Source organism: Equus caballus, chromosome 1, assembly GCF_041296265.1.
Source record: "Equus caballus isolate H_3958 breed thoroughbred chromosome 1, TB-T2T, whole genome shotgun sequence".
NCBI lineage: Eukaryota > Metazoa > Chordata > Mammalia > Perissodactyla > Equidae > Equus > Equus caballus.
The window spans coordinates 126,803,542-126,824,678 of NC_091684.1; the positions used below are offsets into that span (position 1 = coordinate 126,803,542).

Below are 21,137 nucleotides of genomic sequence, written 5' to 3' on the forward strand. Positions count from 1 at the left end.
TGGTGTGGCAGGAAGAATTTTCACTGTACATCTTTCTGTACTTTTTGGATTTTTAGAGAGATGAATGGCTTGAAAACACAAATTTAAAATAATTTAAAAAAGTGAATGTAGTCATGAGAATTACTTATTTGCCATGTAATTTTCAAACATTATATCAATTAATAACCTAAACTGCATTCAAAATATGAGTTATGTATCCTATGAGTAAAAGGGAAGAATATTTAAATACCATTACTGATGATGCACTTCTCAATTTCCGTAAGTTCCTCTTTAAAACTAATGAAGTATTTGTACAGGGCCCACATGAAAGCCTGGTATGTCCTAAAGGGCGGTTCAGTTGACTTCTTAGGAATGGAACCATTTCCAGGTAACATGCTTTCAGAGCTGTGCCCCATGACTTCATCAATGAACTCCTGGAGTCGAAACACAACCTGGCCATATGCTGCTATTTGTTCCAGCACTGATCGTAAACAGCTCTACAATATAAACAAACGGCAGTTACTTAAGTCAGTCTCCTGGACACATTCAAATTCATATCCCCCTCACTGTAAAATATTTCTTTTGTGACTGTTTTAAACAGTATGCTTAGCAGAAAACAAAGTAATAAAACAAATATTTAGTTTTATATTCAAAGGAAATAGTGTAAGCATTAATTTCTACAGAACACAGAAATGTGGCTTATACTTTTTAAAAACACATATAACATAAATGTACTATAGGCAACCACATTACAGTATACAGCTTTCCCAATACAGAATGACAGAAATAAAAAGCAAAAAACACAAATCAAGTCAAAACTAAATATGAACATCACAAACAATATTAAAGAATTCTCTAAGCATTGTAAAGATGGACAACTTAATTTTGCCTTTTGGATTTTAAATATATTTAGTAATTTTAATATTGCAAAATGGGTGTAAAGTTATATAACCACCATCATATTTATAAAATAAACCCTCTTATTTAATTTTAACTACAATAAATACAAATAACTTACATGTGTCAAATGAGTTACTATAATATTGTTTCTCACAGTTACCTTCCCATCTATCAACTGAAATATAAAGAGCTTCTTTACTCCTGAAAGTAACCTGAAATGAAATAAAAAAGATGAATGTACTTTAAGTCTAGAAAAATATTCACTACAGTAATGCCTAAGAAATTTTAATGCCAGATTCAGAATCGGGGGGGAGGGGCGGCAAAGAGGTCAGATAACTAGAAAATAGAAGACATGAATCTTTTTATCTGATTACCTTAAGACAAGATATTTGCATATCATCTTGGAGAGAAGTCCAAAACAGTATGTCCAAGCACTGGACCATCACATACAATGTGGATCAGAATCTGGAAATCTCAGCAGTAACAGCACTATATGCTGCATTTCTCATTTTCATTTTTGTGTGAACACAATCTAAATTCTTAGATTTCTGGTTTCCAGGTACGGGGCAGAGGCTAACTCTCATTGATATGCTGTCTATTATAAGCAGGAAGCAGCAAGCCAGGAAGCTTGCTTTGAACTCAAATATTAAAACAATGATGGTCTAATCTAATTAAATAATATACTTAGTTATTTAAGATGGAAAAGAAGTAAACAAATCAAAATGTCACATCTCCATGGTTGCATCTGAAATTTGGGCTCTTAGGCCCCCTAATCCAAATTTAGGTGCCCACTGGGAACTGTATTGTTTCATACCTACTGGCCCGTTTCTAGCTTGCATCTGAAAAACCCCTGAACACATTTCTTTAAAAAACCAAAATTCTGCTTCTCATTAGTAAAGTCTTCTAGAAGATTAATTATGTGTATAGGTCTTACCATAGAGTTTCCCGAATAACCTGCATCTCAGTAACAAAAACTCTGTCATCTGGAACATATAATGGGTCACTGCTGTACAAGTGTTGGTCCCTATTAGAGAACGAACATCAGATGTCAATGAAAAGGTTTCTCATTAAGTAAAATTACATGTCTCAAAGAATATATGTAATTTAGTGGTAATTTAACCAGTAACCAATAAGGAAATAAACATAACATTATGCTTTAAATGCTCTCTCATGGGCCAACATCACTCTGATACCAAAACCAGACAAAGACAACAACAAAGAAGGAAAATTGCAGGCCAATATCACTGATGAACATAGATGCAAAAATTCTCAACAAAATTCTGGCAAATCGAATACAGCAATACATTAAAAAGATTATATACCATGATCAAGTGGGATTTATACCAGGGACACAGGGATGGTTCAACATCCACAAGTCAATCAATGTCATACACCAGATTAACAAAATGAGGAACAAAAACCACATGATCATCTCAATAGACACAGAGAAAGCATTTGACAAGATCCAACATACATTTATGATAAAACTCTCAATAATATGGATACAGAAGTAAAGTACCTCAATATAATAAAAGCCATATATGACAAATCCACAGCCAACGTCATACTCAATGGGGAAAAACTGAAAGCCATCCCTCTGAGAACAGGAACAAGATGAAGGTGCCCACTTGCACCACTCTTGTTCAACATAGTACTGAAGGTTTTGGCCAAAGCAGTTTGGCAAGAAAAAGAAATAAAAGGACTCCAAATAGGCATGAAGAAGTGAAACTGCTGCTGTTTACAGACAACATGATCTTATATATAGAAAACCCTAAAGAATCCATCAGAAAGCTACTAGAAGTAATCAACAATTACAGAAAAGTTGCATGGTACAAAATGAACTTACATAAATCAGTTGCATTTCTATACTCTAATAACAAACAGAAAGAGAACTCAAGAACACAATCCCATTCACAGTCACAAAAAAAAGAATAAAATATCTAGGAATAAATTTAACCAAGGAGGTGAAAGACCTATACAATGAAAACTACAAGAATTTCCAGAAAGAAATTGATGGCAACATAAAAAGATGGAAAGACGTTCCATGCACATGGATTGGAAGAATAAACATAGTTAAAATGTCCATACTACCTAAAGCAATCTACAGATTCAATGCAATTCCAATCAGAATCCCAATGACATTCCTCAAAGAAACAACAAAGAATCCTAAAACTCATAGGGGGCAACAAAAGACCCTGAATTGCTACAACAATCCTGAGAAAAAAGAACAAGGCTGGTGGCATCACAATTCCTGACTTCAAAATATACTACAAAGCTACTGTAATCAAAACAGCATGGTATTGGTACAAAAACAGGCAAACAGATCAATGGAACAGAATTGGAAGCCCAGTAATAAAACTTCACATCTAAGGACAGATAATTTCCGACAAACGAGCCTGAGAACATACAATGGAGAAAGGAAAGTCTCTTCAACAAATGCTGCTGGGAAAACTGGACAGCCACCTGTAAAAGAATGAAAACAGACCATTCTCTTACACCATCCACAAAAATAAAATCAAAATGCATCAAAGACTTAAAGGTAAGACCTGAAACCATAAGGCTTATAGAAGAAAATATAGGTAGTACACTCTTTGACATTAGTCTTAAAAGGATCTTTTCAGACACCGTGTCTCCTCGGACAAGGGAAACAACAGAAAGAATAAACAAGTGGGACTTATCAGACTAAAGAGCTTCCACAAGGCAAGGGAAAACAGGATTGAAATGAAAAGACAACTCACCAATTGGGAAAAAATATGTGCAAATCATGTATCCGACAAAGGGTTAATCTCCATAATACACAAAGAACTCACACAACTCAACAACAAAACATCAAACAACCCGATCAAAAGATGGGCAGAGGATATGAACAGACATTTCTCCAAAGAAGATACATGGATGGCACATAGGCACATGAAAAGATGCTCATCATCACTAATCATCAGGGAAATGCAAATCAAAACTACACTAAGATATCACCTTACACCTGTTAGAATGGCTATAATAACCAAGACAAAAAATAATAAATGTTGGAGAGGTTGTGGAGAAAAAGGAACCCTCATACACTGCTGGTAGGAATGCAAACTGGTGCAGCCACTATGGAAAACAGTATGGAGATTTCTCAAAAAATTAAAAATAGAAATACCATATGACCCAGCCATCCCACTACTGGGTATCTATCCAAAGAACTTGAAATCAGCAATTCAAATAGACTCATGTACCACTATGTTCAGTGCAACATTATTCACAATAGCCAAGACATGCAAGCAACCTAAGTGTCCATTAACTGATAAGTGGATAAAGAAGATACGGTGTGTATAAATACATATATACATATATATATATATACAACGATTCCATCGTATATACAATGATTACCACTCAGCCATAAAAAGTGATAAAATCGTCCCATTTACAAAAACATGGATGGACCGTGAGGGTATTACGTTAAGCGAAACAACACAGATAGAGAAAGACAAACTCAGTATGATTTCTCTCAGATGTGGAAAATAAACACATGGACAAAGAGAACAGATTAGTGGTTACCAGGGGGAAGGGGAGTCGGGGGTGGGCACAAAGGGTGAAGGGGCGCAGCTATGACTGACAAAAAATAATGTACAACTGTAATTTCACAATGTTGTAAACTATCATAACCTCAATAAAAAAATTTTTTAAAAAAGGTATAAATAAATAAATAAATGCTCTCTCATGTTCATTTTCACAAGTCAACTGAAATACTCTGAAAGAAGCACTCTCAGAACAATTCCAATTATTACGTTTATTGCTGATTTAGGCAAATGTTTCAAACCATGTATTGCTGTTTTCAGGAAAATAGTAACTATCTTTTCGATAAATGCACTAAAACAGAAATCAAATAAATGGCCTAATATATACCAATCCATTCACTTTGAAAATAACAAGTAAAAGACAGATTATAACTAAATAATTTCATTTTAAAAATATTCAAATAATTAAAATCTGTGTTCAATTAGAATTGTTAAAAAACTCAACAAGTTTAAATTTCAAGGAAGTACTTGATTTAAATCACAAATCAAAACCAAATATTAAACCATCAAAGTTTCTTCTATCAACACATCAAATGAAAAATTTAGCTTCTTACCAGACAGCTGCTAAATTGGAGTGCAAATGTAAACTATGAGGAAACCTCGAGGACCTGGCTGTCCAGTACTGACGGATCACATGCTGTTCTAGCCAGCTTCGGGCATCTGGCTCATCTACTGGAAGAAAATTTAATAAGTTTAAGTTATAAGAGCTAACAAAAAAACACAATCAACTTTGCCACAATATCTGGACTTAACGGTTCCTTTCAAACATTCAACTGAAAAAGGCTCTTTAAAAGCTACCTGGCAATGTCTATAAACATAAGCATTTATTTAAAACCATATAAATATTGAGATATACATACAAAAGTTAATTAAATGCCATTGGCTAAAAAGTAAAAAGAAAAATATTATTCAATTTTAAAATGACCCCATGAATAAAAAGACACAAACAGTATACTTGAATGGTTCAATAATCATGAAAGAAATTAAAAGGGTAACCAGAGATGTTCCTAAGCACCCCCAAACCAGTACCAGGGTTTGAAGGATTAGATATCTTATACAGGTTGTTCAAGAAAAAGGGAAAGCTGCCTAACGTTCCATGAGGCTAATATAATTTTGCTTCTAAAACGAGATAAAGACATGATAGGAAAAGTAATTCATTAAAGAATAAAGATGGAAAATACAAAATTAAAAAACAGCTAATCCAATCCAATAATGAAGTAAAAAATAACAGGAAGATCAAGGAAGTTTAGCACAGGAATTCAAGGGTGATTCACTATCAGAAAATCTGTCAATATAGTAATAGAGGAAAATTATAGGATTATCTCACAGATAAAGATTAGCATTTGATAAAGTTTAATATTTATTTGTGATTTAAAAACTCCCAGAAAAACAGGAATAGAAGGAAATTGTCTTAATTTGATAAAGGCCGCATACTCAGAACCTATACCAAAAACCATCACACTTAATGGAGGAATTTCAGAGTCAATCTTTTTAGGATGAAACCCATAAACCAGGAAATCCACTCCCACTGCTACTGCTTCCCCTGCAGACTAGAGGGCTGGCCAGAAAAGAGACATTGTTAACGCATAATGAAGAAGATAAAAGGTATAAGAACTGGCAAAATTGTCAATATTTGCAGATGAGACTGATCATCTATTCAAAAAATCCAATGGAATCAACAAACTACTATAATTAATATGAGACTTCAGAAAGAATGTTGGGGGCTGGCTCCAAGGCTGAGTGGTTAAATTTGTGCACTCCACTTTGGCAGCCTGGGGTTTGCTGGTTTGGATCCTGGGCACAGACCTACACACCACTCATTGAGCTATGCTGTGGTGGCTCCCACATAGAAGAACTGGAATGACTTACAACTAGGATATACAACTATGTACTGGGGCTTTGGGGAGAAAAAAACAAAAGAAGGAAAAAAAGGAGGAAGATTGGTAACAGATATTAGCTCAGAGCCAATCTTCCTCAAAAAACAAAGAATGTTGGATATAATGATAAAAGGAATGTTCCATCCAGAGGAAATAACACTTATGAATATATATGCATCTAACACAGGAGAACCAAAGCGCATAAAGCAAATATCAACAGACCTAAAGGGAGAAGCTGACAGCAATACAATAACAGTAGGAGACCTGAACACTCCACTTATATCAATGGACAGATCATCCAGACAGAAAGTCAACAAGGGAACAGTGGCCTTAAATGAAAACGTAGACCAGATGGACTTAACAGATACATAGAGAACATCACACAATGTTATCAACCATTACAACCTCAATAAAATAATTTTTTTAAAAAAGAATGTTGCATATAAGAACAATGTACAAAAATCAAGAGTGTTTGCTTACAACAGCAACAAACAAAGCAAAAAAAACAGCATTCACAACTATTAACATAGAGAAATTAAAAAATACTTAAGATCTTTATAAAGAAAATTTCCAAAATCTAGTATGACAAAAAAGTAGAATAAATGTAGATGTTTTCATAGTAAAGATGTCAAATCTCCCTAAGTTAAATCTATAGATCCAATGCAATTCCAACAAAAATTTCAGCTGGATTTTTATAAAGGAACTTATCACAGTGCTTCTAAAATATCTATGGAAGAATACAATTTCACATATAGCTAAGTCAATTTTGAAAAAGAGTAATGGAGGTGAGCAAGAAACCTGCCTTCTACCTGTAGGGACATATTACAAAGCCATGTAAATAAAAACAGCCTGTTTCTCAGCAACTCACAGTAAGGGAAGAGAATAGAATGTTCAGAAATAAATACACATATTGTTATACAATAATGGTAGAACCACAAAGCAATGTAGAAAGAAGGAACTATTCACTAGATGCTGCTGGAAAATCAGCTCATGACATGGGAGAAAAATAAGCTGGACCCTTTAATCTCACTTCATAGATAAAAGTAGACCTAGTGGTAGTATGTACAAACAATGAAATAGTATTCAACCTTAAAAAGGAAGGAAATTCTGAAGACACCTGCTATAACAGTGATGAAATTTGAGGACATTGTGCTAAGTGAAACAAGCCAGTCATAAAAGGACAAATACTACAGCAGTCCCCTCTTATCCAACATATTAATGTTCCAAGACCCCAAGTGGATGCCTGAAACCATGGATAGTAACAAACCTTGTACATACTATGTTTTTTCCTATACATACATACCTATGATAAAGTTTAATTTATAAGTTAGGCACAGTATGAGATCAACAACAATAACAATAAAATAGAACAATTATAACAATATACTGTAATAAAAGTTACCATAGAGCTTAAAAAAAAGAAAAAAGAGGATCTGGTGGTCACCAAAAACCAAAACCTAAGGTAATAAATAAAGCAAACAGGGGCCATCCTGGTGGTATAGCAGTTAAGTTTGCACATTCTGCTTTGGCAGCCTGGGGTTCGCCAGTTCGGATCCCAGGTGCAGACACGGCACCGCTTGTCAAGCCATGCTGTGGCAGGCATCCCACATCTAGAGTAGAGGAAGATGGGCATGGATGTTAGCTCAGGGCCAGCCTTCCTCAGCAAAAAGAGGAGGCTTGGTGGCAGATGTTAGCTCAGGGCTAATCTTCCTCAAAAAAAAAGAAAAAAAAGCAAACAGAAGGAAAACAGAGGAGAATGCTTTTGTAGGGAAAAATATCAAGACCCAAATATTAATCACATCATGAAAAACTCACAGGTTTGAGTACAAAAAATGTTTTTAAAAAATCACAGATTCTGTTTGAAGGATATCATGAAAAATGTTAATACGCAAGTGACTCACCAGAAGATAACTGCAATGTCTAAAGCCCAGGAATTAATATCTAGATATACCAAGAACGCTGAAGGGTGGGGGTGAGCAGGAAGGACATGAAAGCCAGAAGGAAAACACGCAAAGGAAGTCAATGAGCACTTCACAGAAGGGGTAGGACTGAGGCACCTGAGGGACCAAATGTATTTCGCCAGAGCAGTCAAGACAAATGGAAATGAAAACCACAGGGGCCCACAGATGGGTGGATCTTATCAAGTAGGGATGAGACTGTGGGCCAGGTATATATGGGCATGGCACTAGGTAGAGCAGGTGACAGCAGCTCAGGGCCCGTCCACAAGGGAAGTGATAATAGAAATGTGGTGTTGCAAACTGAAGAACACTAAGCAGCAGTCAGGAGGGAGAGAAGAGATGCTCATAGGGTGATATGAACAGATCTAAAACAGTTAAATGAAAAGAGGAACAGAACAAAGTTTACACATAGCATAACACCAGTATGTAACTAAAAACAAAAGATACCAACCAACACAACGTGTTTTACAAGAACTCAGCATTTGTAAGAACATAGATAGCAAAGACATTAGAGCAGGTGCCTGCAATGGGGCTGGGAGAGAAAGGGAAAGGGGGTGAGAATCAGAAAGAGCATAAGAGAAGAAATAAACTGAACTAAAAGGCCCTGCACAGACTAGTGATGACAGTGTGCTCTAAACGCTCTGAACACTCTGCCCTGAAAGTCCAATTCGAGAATTAAAAAGAAAAGAAAGAGAAAACAAAATCAGAAAATCATTAGGATATTAAGTCAACTTTAACTACTTCTTGTGCATTTGGCAAGGTTCAAGTACAGTGAAGAGGGCCTGGTCACAGACCCCAGGTTCTGAGGTGAGCTTCATGGTTGCAGGACCACAGCAAAACCATTGTAACCAGGGCTTTGTTTCCTTATCTGCAAAAGGAGAAGCAGGATTAGATGTTCTAATTTCTAACACTGCTTCCAGCTCTTTCTGGATTCTACCAACTCAGAGTTCTTCACTAAAACTGAAAAAGCAGACATTCAAACTTAAAATTAAATAGTATAGATCTTTTCCTTTTACTTAGTTACTAATTTTAGCAAAGTCAATCATTCGCCAATAAAAAATAAACTAAAACATTTAGGACTAACAAAGTTCTCAGAACTATAAAAAAAAGAACAAAATTATACTCTAACTCCCTTTACAACATTAATTTTATAGTGCAACTTCTTAGGCACTACAGAGGAAAGGTCGACTAATAGTTTAAAAAGATTTGTTTTATATGGATGGGAGAGCTTACCGATATCTCAAATCACATGGAACCATTCTCAAAATGTGTCTTTCCTCCTAGAGAGTTCTATTAGAAAATGCTGCCAGCATCCAAGAACACACACCTTTCCAGTTGACACGAGGCCCTGGTTTCCTGTTTTGATCTTGTGCTTCTAAAGGCGTCCTGTCCACCTGAATCCCAGAGTCCTCTCTGCTTAAGGGCTGTTGATCATCTTCGCCTTCACTTTCTTCAGACCAATTCTGATCGAAAAAAGGAAAAACACCTTACTCTTTGAATGTATAACAACTGGAGCTATTTAGATTAAAAGATTAAGAAAATTTCAGAAGAAAATCCAAAACTATACCAAATGAAACTTTTTTCTAAATGTCTTGAAAGTTACTATTACAGGATGGAATTATTTTTGGTGGCAAAAAATCCCAAGATTCACAGCTCCTTGAGGGATACTTATTCACTCCAACTTCCTAGTACTAATGCTTCGGTACAAGATTTTAATAAATCTTCCATAAGAAACTACTCTAGTTTAGTGGAGTGTTCCTGTTTTAGTTAAGTTGTAGTAGGGCAGAAGGACCCATAGAAATCGTCTATATCACAAGGCATGTATTAATATTGGCACTTACTGGTGTGTCTGCATTTGGACCAAGGTCAATTTCTTCACCTTCCATCAAGTATTTTCCCCAATCAAAATCATCTTTCTTTTCTAAAATGTAACAGAAAAATCTCATCAGCTTTATCAAAAATATGTAAAAAACCAAACCAAACCAAACCAACCCAAAACTATAGGAAAAAAGTCAAACAAAACTCAAAATGCATTTGAGAAATGCAAGTACAAAAATACTGAAACACTCAATAAATCGATATCCTAATACATTTTAAATTTTAATTTTTTATCTTCAAAGGTGATATTTCTCTTTATATAACTGAAAATACTTTAACTTACAAAGTCAGAATTTGTTTTAAATGAAAATTTGCAATTGCAATTCCATCTAAAGCAACAAATATTTTAGTTTCATAGATTTTTACAACTTTTTAGAAAATTTCATGCTAGTAAATAAGTAATAAAACCAATTTCCCTTTTATTTGTTATATATTAAAGCATTTGTTAACGTACCCACTTCTTTATCTCTTGGTGTTTCCACATAATTGCTGTTTGAAGGAGAATCAGACAGACACAGAAGAAGTGACAGTATGGAGTAATGTGCATCTGTCTTTAAAACAAAAAGTGAAGAATATGAGTCAGTGAGGTTGGTGAGAGCTTTCTAAACCAGTCTGAGTAAAGAAAAGATAACTGCATGACAGTTATGTCAATTGTTTTCCTGGTTTGAGAAAACATGAATTATACCTAAATAAATCCTAATCTCTAAACGTTTTTTATAGTTCAAATGTGTACACACAAGGGACCTGTGAAAAATGCAGTATCTGAATCATAATGAAGAATTGTCAGACAAACCTAAATTGAGGGACAAGCTACCAAATAACTGGTTTGTGCTCTTAAATATGTCAAAGTCAAGAAAATGAAAGGCTGAGGACTGTTCTAGATGAAAGGATACCAACTGGTAAACTGAGCAAAGGGAAGAGGAGTTTCTTCAACTATTCTTCAACTGTTAAGTTTGGTTTAAACTTAAAATATATTTTAAAAATCACATTTCAAAAGCTACCAGAAAATAAAAAGCCCCAAATGTGCTAAAGGTCATAAACTACGCTTGGAAAGGAGAGAGGAGATAGGTTAAATTCAAGAACGGGAAGGGAAGTCTCTGACGGCTAAAGAGCAATAAGCTTTTCCTATTATATGTTCTACAGTACTTCATGTACGTCTTTAGTGTTTATCATAATCATAATTATAATTAAGTAACTCTTTGGGCAGTGATGATCATTTCTCGTTTATTCTGTATTCCTACCACCTAGTATGATGCTAGGGACACCGCAGACATCTAGTCAACTTCCTGGGAATGAGAAGGCAATGTATCACCAATAAGACTGCAAGGAGCTGTCCTTTTCTTGGATAACTTCTCACCTGCTTGGAAATACTTGACATTCCTTTAACGAAGAAAAGAATTTTTACTCCACAAAGTGGCCTAAAGTGTAAATACTTGAAGAAAATAACTCTCACTATATAAATCTATTATTCAGTAATAATTGTTAATGTCAGATTGTTTCTTGGAAGAACTATATGCCCCTGAAAGAGGTGGAAGAGGAAAAGCAAAGGCACGCTCTAAACCCTTGGACCAAGGCATTGCCCTGCAGCTGTGTGGAGGTGCACAAAAGCAGCATTTGGTCATGGGAGGAGGACCTGCATGATGCCACTCCTCCATTCCTGTACCTTGTTCATGTTTTGCTAACATCTCTAAAGGGCACCTAGAGGACTGATTAACTGAGGTTATCACTTAACTACAAATTAGCACTGCTGGTCAAAACATAGCCTGTCAACCAGCAATACACCACCCTTTGAAAAACACAGGCTACAATAAAGCTGGAACTCTTTCTCCACATTAGTCACATGCCCCTTTTTGGTCTGTCTCCTGAAGCTCTGCATAGTCCCTGCTCCTCTCTGGAGAGCCAATGAACACATGTACACATATGTTGAAAGAGGCAGTGCCATGTGCTGTGCATTTATACCGGAGGTGGTCTTGAATCTCAAATTTAGAGATCACTTCACTTCCACATTCTTTGAAATCTAAAGATAGAAAGAAACAGATTTCCTAGTTTCAGTGGGGTTTTATAGATATGCCAAAGTCTTTGCTTATTTCTCCAAGAATTTCAAACAACCCCAAACTCTCCTTCTCCAAACATCATTTAGAGCCCGGAGGATGATGAACAGCTACGTACTGAGTAACTCCTATGGATACTATATATCTCTATCTATTTATAAATTAAAATACAGTGAGGTTAGAGACTCGGTTCTGGCATAATGGAGGGAGGTGGTCTTCAAATCCTCTCCCTCAAAAGTAACAATAAAGCTGGACAAGATTGACAAAGACAACCATTTCTGTGCTCTGGATTTCTGGATGGAGCACAGGCATACAAATGCTGAGAAGCGTTTATCCACGAAAATGACCTCAGGGGAGAATTGCATGAGTTTGTCACGTATTTGCCTAGAGCTATCTCCCTTTTCCCTCTCCTCTGTCAGAGGAGCAGTTCAACAAGGGCTAGACAGGAAGTGAAACCTAGCAGCCTTGCTGCCCTCTTATCAGAGGAGGCTCACTTGAATCTGACGGCTGTCAGTTAAAGTGGTGGGCAACAGCAATGGCAAGTGAGCGGGGGAGCTAGTGGTTGCAGGCCTGTGTGGGGCAAGTAGCAGGCCAGCAGAACGTCTGAGGGTTTATCAGGGAGTTCCTGGATGCAAAACAGCCAAAGGGGGTTTGCTAAGCTCTCCAGATGTCTTGGGTTGACTAGAGGCTGTAAGGTGCACAGCAGAGACTAGAGTGGACGCAAGCCACCCACACATCCTTCGCCAATGGAGCCTGACTCCGTGCGCAGAGAAGATGAAAGAGAGCCAACACAAAGTATAAGCCAGGACAGTCTTGAAAATGGCCTTAAGTGTGAATGTACTTCTCAGTCCACACACAAATAAATCAGATTACGATCCAAAAATCATTAATGTAGTACACCATATGTTATGGACTGAATGTTTGTGTGCCCCTCAAATCAATATGTTCACACTCTAACCCCTAACGTGATGGTATTTGGAGATATGGCCTTTGGGAGGTAATTAGGTCATGAGGATAGAGACCTGGTCTGATGGGACAGGAAGAGACACCAGACAGCTCTCTCTGTCATGTGAGGACACAGGGAGAAAGCAGCTGTCTACAAGCCAGGAGGAGAGTCCTCACCAGCAGCCAAATGGGCTGGCACCTCAATCTTAGACCTCCCAGCCTCCAGAATTGTGAGAGAATAAATTTCTTTTTAAGCCACCCAGTTTGTGGTATTTTGTTACGGCAGCCAGAGCTGAGTAACACATTATAGTCATAGAATTCAAGGCAAAAAAAATATGATTACCTGTAAGACACAGAAAGAGATTTGACAAAATCCAACACTCATTCATGATAAAAACTCTCAACAGACTAGGAATAAAAGGGAACATCCTCAACCTGATAAACAGCATCTATGAAAAAGCTACAACTAACATCATAATTAATGGTTAAAACTGAAGCTTTCCCTCTAAGACTGGCAACAAGGCGAAGACGTCTACTCACTTCTAGTCAGCATTGTCCTGGAGCTTCTAGCCAGAGCAATAAGCCCAAAAAACAAACACACAGAAAACACTTCACATTGGAAAGGAAGAAGTCAAATTGTCTTTATTCAGAGATGAAATGATCCTAAGTGTAGAAAATACTAGGGAATCCAGAAGAAAATTACTAGAATAAATGAGCTTAGCAAGGCTAAGTAAACAAAGATCAACATAAAAATAAATTATATTTTTATATTCTAGCAACAAGAAAACTGCAAATGAAATTAAGAAGACAATTTCATTCATAATAGGACCAAATAGAATAAAATATTTAGGAATAAATGTAAAAGAAATGCAAGATTGTATGTGGAAAAAGAAAACTGCTGACAAAAATTTAACATGATCTAAATAAATAGCGTCCATATTCATGGATTAGAAGATTTAATATTGATAATATTGTGTATTAGTTTTCTAGGGCTGCCATAACAAAATACCACAAACTGTGTGGCTTAAAACAAAAGGAACGGATTCTCTCTCAGTTCTGGAGGCTAGAAGTCTCAGATCAAGGTGCTGGCAGTCCATGCTTCCTCTGAAGGCTTGAGAGAAGAATGTTTCCTAGCTTCTGGCAGCTGCTAGCAATCTTTGATGTTCCTTGGCTTGCAGCTGCATCACTCCAACCTTTGCCTTTGTCATTGCATGGTGTTCTCCCTGTGTTCAAATTTCTCTTTTCTTATAAGGACACCAATCTCCGGATTAGGGCCCATCCTAATACAGTTTGACTTCATTTGAACTTGCTTACATTGTCAAAGACTCTATAATAAGGTCACATTCACAGACATCAGGGGATAGGACTTGAACATATCTTTTTGGGGAAGACAGTTCAACCCATCAGATGGCATTACTTTCCCAAACTGATCTACAGATTTAATGCAATCCCTGTCAAAATTCCAGCAGGCTTTTTGCAGAAATTTAGCTGATCCTAAAACATGCATGGAAATTCAAAGGGTCTAGAACAGACAAAAATTTTGAAAAAGAAAAAGTTGGCGGACTTATATTATCTGACTCCAACACTTACTATAAAGCTACAGTAATAAAGACAGTGTGGTATTTGTGTAAGGACAGGCATATAGATTAATGAAACAATTGAGAGTCCAGAAAGAAATCATTAGATTTACAGTAAATCTGCTTTTGAAAAAGTTGCCAAGACAATTAATAGGTAAAGAACGGTCTTTTCAACAAATGGTGATAGAACAACTGGAAATTAATCAGTAAAAAAAATTAACTTAGATCTTTTCCTCACAACATATACAACAATTAAATCAAATTGGATCACAGATCTAAAGGGAAGTGCTAAAACTGCTAGAAGAAAACACAGGAGAAAAGTCTTTATAGTTTTGGGTTAGGCAAAGAGTTCTTTTGAAACCAAAGCATGAGTCATAAAAGAAAGAAATAGATAAAATGGACTTCATTAAATGAAACATTTTTGAGCTTCAAAAAAAAATACCACTAAGAAAATGAAAAGACAAGCTGAGGACTGGAGGAAAATATTTGTAAATCAGTTTTCTGAAGAAGAACTTGTATGAGGAACATATAAACAACTCTGATGACTCAATAAGAAAAGCAATCCAATTTGAAAACGGGTAAAAGATGTGAATGGACATCACAGAAGACACACAGATGGCAAAAACGCACACGACAAGATGCTCAACATCATTAGGAACTAGGGAGATGTAAATCAAAACCACAACGAGATATTACTACGTGCTCTCTAGGATGCCTATAATCAAAAAGACAATCACAAGTGTAGGTGAGGATGTGGAGAAACTGGATCCTTTATACATTTCTAGTGGGAACATAAAATGATACAGCCACTTTGGCAAATAATTTGGCAGTTTTTTAAAAGGTTAAACCTAAGCTAACCACATAAACCAGCAACTCTAGTCCCAGAAAATTAAGAAGAGTGAGGACTGATGTCCACACAAAGCTTGCACGAGAATGTTCGTAGCAGTTCATTATTCTAACCAAAACTGGCAACAATCCGAATGCTATCCATTGGTGAAAAAGCAAAATGCAGCATATCCATACAATGCAACACCATTTAGCAATTAAAAGGAATAGAATACAGGCACATGCCCCACGTGGAGGAACTTCAAAATTATCATGAAAGACGCAGACACAAAAAATGCATATTATATGATCTCGTTTATATGAAATGTCCACGAGGGCAAATTTATAAATACAGCAAGCAGATCAGTAGTTTTCTGGCATTGGGGTAGGGCAGGCAATGACTGTAGAAGGGCTTGAGGGAAACTTCTGTGGTGACGAAAATGTTCTAAAACTGGATTACGGTTGCATAACTACATATTAACTATAAATCAGTAAATTGTACATTCACAATGGATGGATTTTTATGGTATGAAAGTTATATATCTATAAAGCTGAAAAAAAAGTGTGAAGTTACTGCTACACTACAGCAGATGTGTTGAAGATGCCACAGCAAGGAGAAAAGGCAACCAACTCCACCTGTGTAAGTGGGGCAGGAGCCAAGGACAGACAGGGAGAGCAGGGCAGAAAGGACTGCACAGATTTATTTCTTCAACAAATACTGTCTAGTCTGTTCCAGGTGCCTGAGGACGAGTCAGACACAGAGCCTTACGCTTGTAAAACTCACATGTTAAAGGGGAAGACAGGAAATAAGCAATAATAAACATAATAATAAAAATGAAATACACTATCTATAGAGACAATACTTGAGTTTAATATAAAGGATGAGATTCCTCAGGCAGGAGAGAAAGGAAGGGCACTGCAGGTACAGGACACAGAACAAGTGGCCCAGCAAACCTAGGGCATGTCGTTCCACTGTGTTCAGGGAGTCCTACAGCTGGAAGAGTACAGAAAAATGACTGGAGAGGGCAAGGAAAAGGTCAAAGTAGGAATCAGAAGTGACTCTTACTGTTTCATCTAATTCTTCTGCACAACATAGGTACTTTCACTGGCACAGAAGAATTTTTGGGACTAACAGTGCCTGACAGGTGGTAAGTGCTCTAAAAATGCTTGCCACTATTTCTATTATTAGTATTATGGTGCTATCGAGTCTAATTACTAAATTCTACAGTCTACCCACAAAGCTATATAAAATGAATCAAGAAGAGATCTAAGAAAGATCTGCCCCCTTTTCTTTCAAAATGGCCCTTGCAGGAACAATCCTCCGAAGTGTGTTTCTAATTCTTAGGGCATGAATTCAGAGCACTGCAGCTCTCTCTTTTCTAGAAATACCTTCATAGCCCTTCCTTAAACTGATGGACAGTTTCAAAAATTATCTAAAGCTTTCTTCCTTAGGATATCAATCCCCACAGCATAGACAAAGGGAAAGCCTACCAATAATATAATACTCCACAGAGGTTACTGTGAAGATTAAATGAGTGTGCAATAAACAGTTAATTCAGGAGGCCTGGGTTGCCCAAACCCTGAACATCTCAAAGGAGATGGCCCTGGACTGGCTCCTGAGAGATGACCTCGGAGCCCTTGGAATAGCCTGCTGAGAATAGTGCTTTTGTATGTCAGAGGCTTTGGGCCACACTGTAACAGCCTGACCAGAGTTTATGCTAACAATTTGACTTATGAGAATGCTTGTTTTCATCGGCCAAAGTCCTCGGTTTGACCTCTGTGGGGCTGGAGATTGAGGAGCTAAGGTCAGTCACAAGGGCAGCGCACGTCCATGTGACTGAACCCCAACAAAAACACTTTTGTTGGCTCAGGTGAGTTTCTTTGGTTGGCAACACTTTGTATGTGTTGTCACTGGGGGAATTAAGGGCATCCCCATGAACTCCACTGGAAAGGGACATATGGAAGCTTGTGCCTGGTTTCACCCTATGCATCTTTCCCTTTGCTCATTTTAAGTTTGTATCCTTTCACTGTAATAAACCATAACAGTGAGGATAGCAGCTTTTTTTGTGTTCTATGAATCCTTCCAGCAAATCATCAAGCCTAAGGGTGGTCTTGGGGACCCATGACTGAATATAACAGTGCTTGGAACAGCACCTGGCATCTAGTAAGTATTATATAGGTAGTTACTATTACCATATGCTGATGATGATAGCCATTTAAAAATTTTAATATAGCTAGACAGTGCTATTTGTCCCAATCTCTGATCTCATTTTCCATAGTAGGTTGGGACTGAGAAGATGATTAAATAAGAACATGTTTTTTCTTTCATTACAAGCCTGAGGCGCAGTGGGTTTGATGGCATTATTTAAGTCAATTTCCAGGAGATTCTGCTCTAGCCAGTAGACAACACTAAAACACAATGTTTAAATATTAACAGAAACAAACTGAAAATAATCAGATTGGAAACGGTAAAATACACAACAGAGACCTCACAATATAATGCATACCTTTATTTCTTTTATGCTTGGAAGTGATGCATTTAGAAATTCCTCAGTTAATCTCTTCCAACTAGCAGCTTTGCTGAGATCAGAATGAATGATGAATTTTTCATAAATTCTAAAATATATTAAAAAAATCTACTGTTATAAAGCTATACTAATAAAAAAAATTCTTGGGCTGGCCCCATGGCCGAGTGGTTAAGTTGGCGTGCTCTGCTTCAGTGGCCCAGGGTTTCTCTAGTTTGGATCCTGGGTGCGGACATGGCATCACTCATGAAACCATGCCGAGGCAGCATCCCACAGGCCACAACCAGAAGGACCCACAACTAAAAATATACAACTATGTACTGGGGGGCTTTGGGGAGAAAAAAGGAAAAATAAAATCTTAAAAAAAAAATCCTATAAGAAAACATTAATTTCTGAATCTATACATACATATAAAACTGACTTACCCTTCTATTGTCTTTTCCACCTTGTGGCTGTTGACATCCAAGAAATGATGAAATCTAAAAGAGGAAATGTAATTCTTATATCAATTTTGTTATACAGCTAAGTAGATTAGTCTCATAGCCCTCCACACCCCTCCAGACCCCGTATACCCAGCTGTACGTTTCCAGGAGTGCATCTCTCTCCCTGCATCTCTCTACTGTCAAGGCAAACAGCACTGCATCTCAGAGACTGCTCAAGTACCCTTTCCGCAAGACACAGGCCACCCTGAGCCTCCCCAATCCCGTCCTCTGGCTCCTTTGTCTTCCCAAAATGCCCTGTGTCTAAGTTCAGAGCACATTCTATATCAGGGTTCTGAATCTGTTTATTGCCACAGTGAAACCCAGTGAAACCTAGGGACCCCTTCTCAGAACAATGCTTTTAAATCACAAAGGAAACCAAGTATACTGAAATACAGTATTTTTAAAAGTTTGTGATATAGTAACAGACATATTTCTTTATTAAAGCACTAAATAACAAGATATAGCAGTGGGTCTATAACTACCATTAAAGTAACAGTAGACAATACTTAGAAATACATGCATCTCTACCAGTGACACAGTCACAGGTAAGCTAATACTGCTTGTTGCTTACCTTCCTAACTGAAGGAAACCCTACTTTTCAGTTAGAGGTTAGTGTAGTTATTTTCTTGTCCAAATTCATAACATCCGAATTCTATCTCCAGGCCCTTGGGTTCAGAACTATTCTACATCATATGTAATTAACTTTCGTCTGCCTTCTTTAAGGATAGAAGCTATATCTCACTTATCTCTGAATTCTAGGGTCTAAAACATGTTCACAATTTTTAAAAACGCAAACATGAATTGTTCATTTTTGCGATGGACTAAAGCATCATAAAATTATAGTATAGTTCACTCAACTCTTATTTTCCACTTTTTAGTATTAAAGGCAACAATCTGTACTTAAAAGTAAATTACACTAATAAATAAATAATCTATCTAATTCTATCCCAGTAAATGGCTGAGTGGAACACCACTTTACTTATTACAATTTAGTTTTTCAACGTGTAAAATGTTTCTCCCAACTCTAAAGTGATGTCGACCTACCTATCGCCATTTAGAAATATTAAGAAATTATTTGGGTTACAGCATTTAAACTTCTCTGTGTTATATGACTTAGGCAGGTACTGTTATAGCTATAAGTCACATTTAGGAACTGAGTTTATTTCAGAAACTAGGCGGCCTTTTAGACTCATTGTCTATTCTCATTAAAAACCAAATAGGCATTTTTACGTATGATCAGTTTGATAAACAAGATTAGTTTTTTAAAAATTGTTTACTATTCAAGATTTCTACTGAAATTAGACTATTATCACTAATATTCTTCTAGTAATAATTCCATTATAGTCAACAATCGTAACAGTATTGTTTAATTTACATCTTTCATAAACAAAAATGGGAGCTCTGACTTCACCTAAGTGTGTAAACTAAATAAATCCTTAAAAATTAATTACATGAGAAACTGTTGTTAGCTTAGAGTTCCATGTGCCAGGAACTATTCCAGGTGCTGGCATAAGAAATGAACAAAACAGACCAAGACGCCCGATCCTGGCAGAATTTGCATTCTACTTGGAGGTGGGGGTGAGGAGACAGTGAACCACAGATAAGTTTGTCAATGTGTGACACCATGCATTTTGGAAAAAGAAAGAGGAAAGCAGGGTATGGGAGACGTGGAGTGGCCCGAGCAGGGTGAGGAAGTCGGTGAGAATACGGTTTTAAATAGGATGTCATCATTACTGTGCTCTAACACTTCACGTACCCAACCCTTCAGACAGGTGGAGCTCTGTGTACCGCCCTCGGGGCAGTGGGTGGGGCGGGGACCAGGACAGACAGACCCACTCTAGGAACTCGGTTCCAAAGCCGGAGGCTGACCTCCACCGACCCACAACCCGCTGCTTCAGCACGCATGTCCCCCGCTTCGGGACCCAGTGGCACGAGGGGCCCAGAGCTGTGGCGGCAGCAGGGAGCGCAGGAGCTCTGCGAGGGTCGGGCCGCGCTCCTGGTCCCGCCTGACTCCTTCCTGTCCCCGGCGCCGCGCCCCTCACCTGAAATTGGACAAGACGAAGTGCAGGGCGAGCTGAAAGTCTGGGCCCGCCTCGTCCCGTAGGCCCGCCACACGGCGGACGAGCTCGCGCACATCTTGCTCCTGCTGTCGGTCCAGCCGGCTCCAAAGCAAACACGGCCGCGCCATGCCTCTGCTCTCCCGCCGTTACACACTAGCTGGAGCCGCTATCGCGAGAGTTCGCGCTGCCGCCGCGTTGTGCCTCTGAGAGGCTGCGCTGCTCTCGCGAGAGTTCGCGCTCCCGCCGCGTTTAGCTTAGGCGCTGATCCTTGCTGGAGGCCTAGCTGTGCGTTTTATAGTCTCATCTAAGTTTAGCAGTGTCCTCAAAGGGCTAACCGTTATTATTAACATTAATAGTAGTCTGTGGTTAACCTTGGTTGGTGGTTTAATTTGTGATGTTCTGAGAGCAGTCAGTTCGTTCTCATTCAGTGTATCTATTTTGCACCCGCGTGTTCAGGTACCATGACAGGTTAGTTGTCCCTCCTTCTCCAGGCTTCACTTTCTTCCTTTAGAGGTCA

At 37.7% G+C, this 21,137-nt stretch overlaps 1 protein-coding gene across 9 annotated transcripts in view; it reads right to left on the minus strand.

Moving 5' to 3' along the window:
• LOC138917136 (gamma-tubulin complex component 5) overlaps nt 1–20,833 on the minus strand; it is a 48,210-nt gene extending 27,377 nt beyond the window's left edge. For 4 of the 9 annotated variants that reach the window (XR_011424666.1, XR_011424669.1, XM_070231947.1 and 1 more), the window contains exons 1-10: nt 20,603–20,798; nt 18,504–18,557; nt 18,061–18,169; nt 10,610–10,706; nt 10,119–10,198; nt 9,605–9,740; nt 4,997–5,114; nt 1,814–1,903; nt 998–1,091; nt 230–476 (exon numbers count right to left, since the gene is read on the minus strand). Coding sequence is in view for 6 of the 9 variants with exons in the window: in XM_070231947.1 (XP_070088048.1) it covers nt 230–476; nt 998–1,091; nt 1,814–1,903; nt 4,997–5,114; nt 9,605–9,740; nt 10,119–10,198; nt 10,610–10,706; nt 18,061–18,169; nt 18,504–18,557; nt 20,603–20,748 (1,171 nt within the window). In the remaining 3 variants the exon portion in view is untranslated. Of the gene's footprint in view, nt 1–229; nt 477–997; nt 1,092–1,813; nt 1,904–4,996; nt 5,115–9,071; nt 9,146–9,604; nt 9,741–10,118; nt 10,199–10,609; nt 10,707–18,060; nt 18,170–18,503; nt 18,558–20,602 lie in introns of all 9 variants that reach the window. The other 5 variants (XM_070231965.1, XM_070231960.1, XR_011424668.1 and 2 more) reach the window with 5 other exon arrangements.
• Nucleotides 20,834–21,137: the final 304 nt, after the last annotated feature.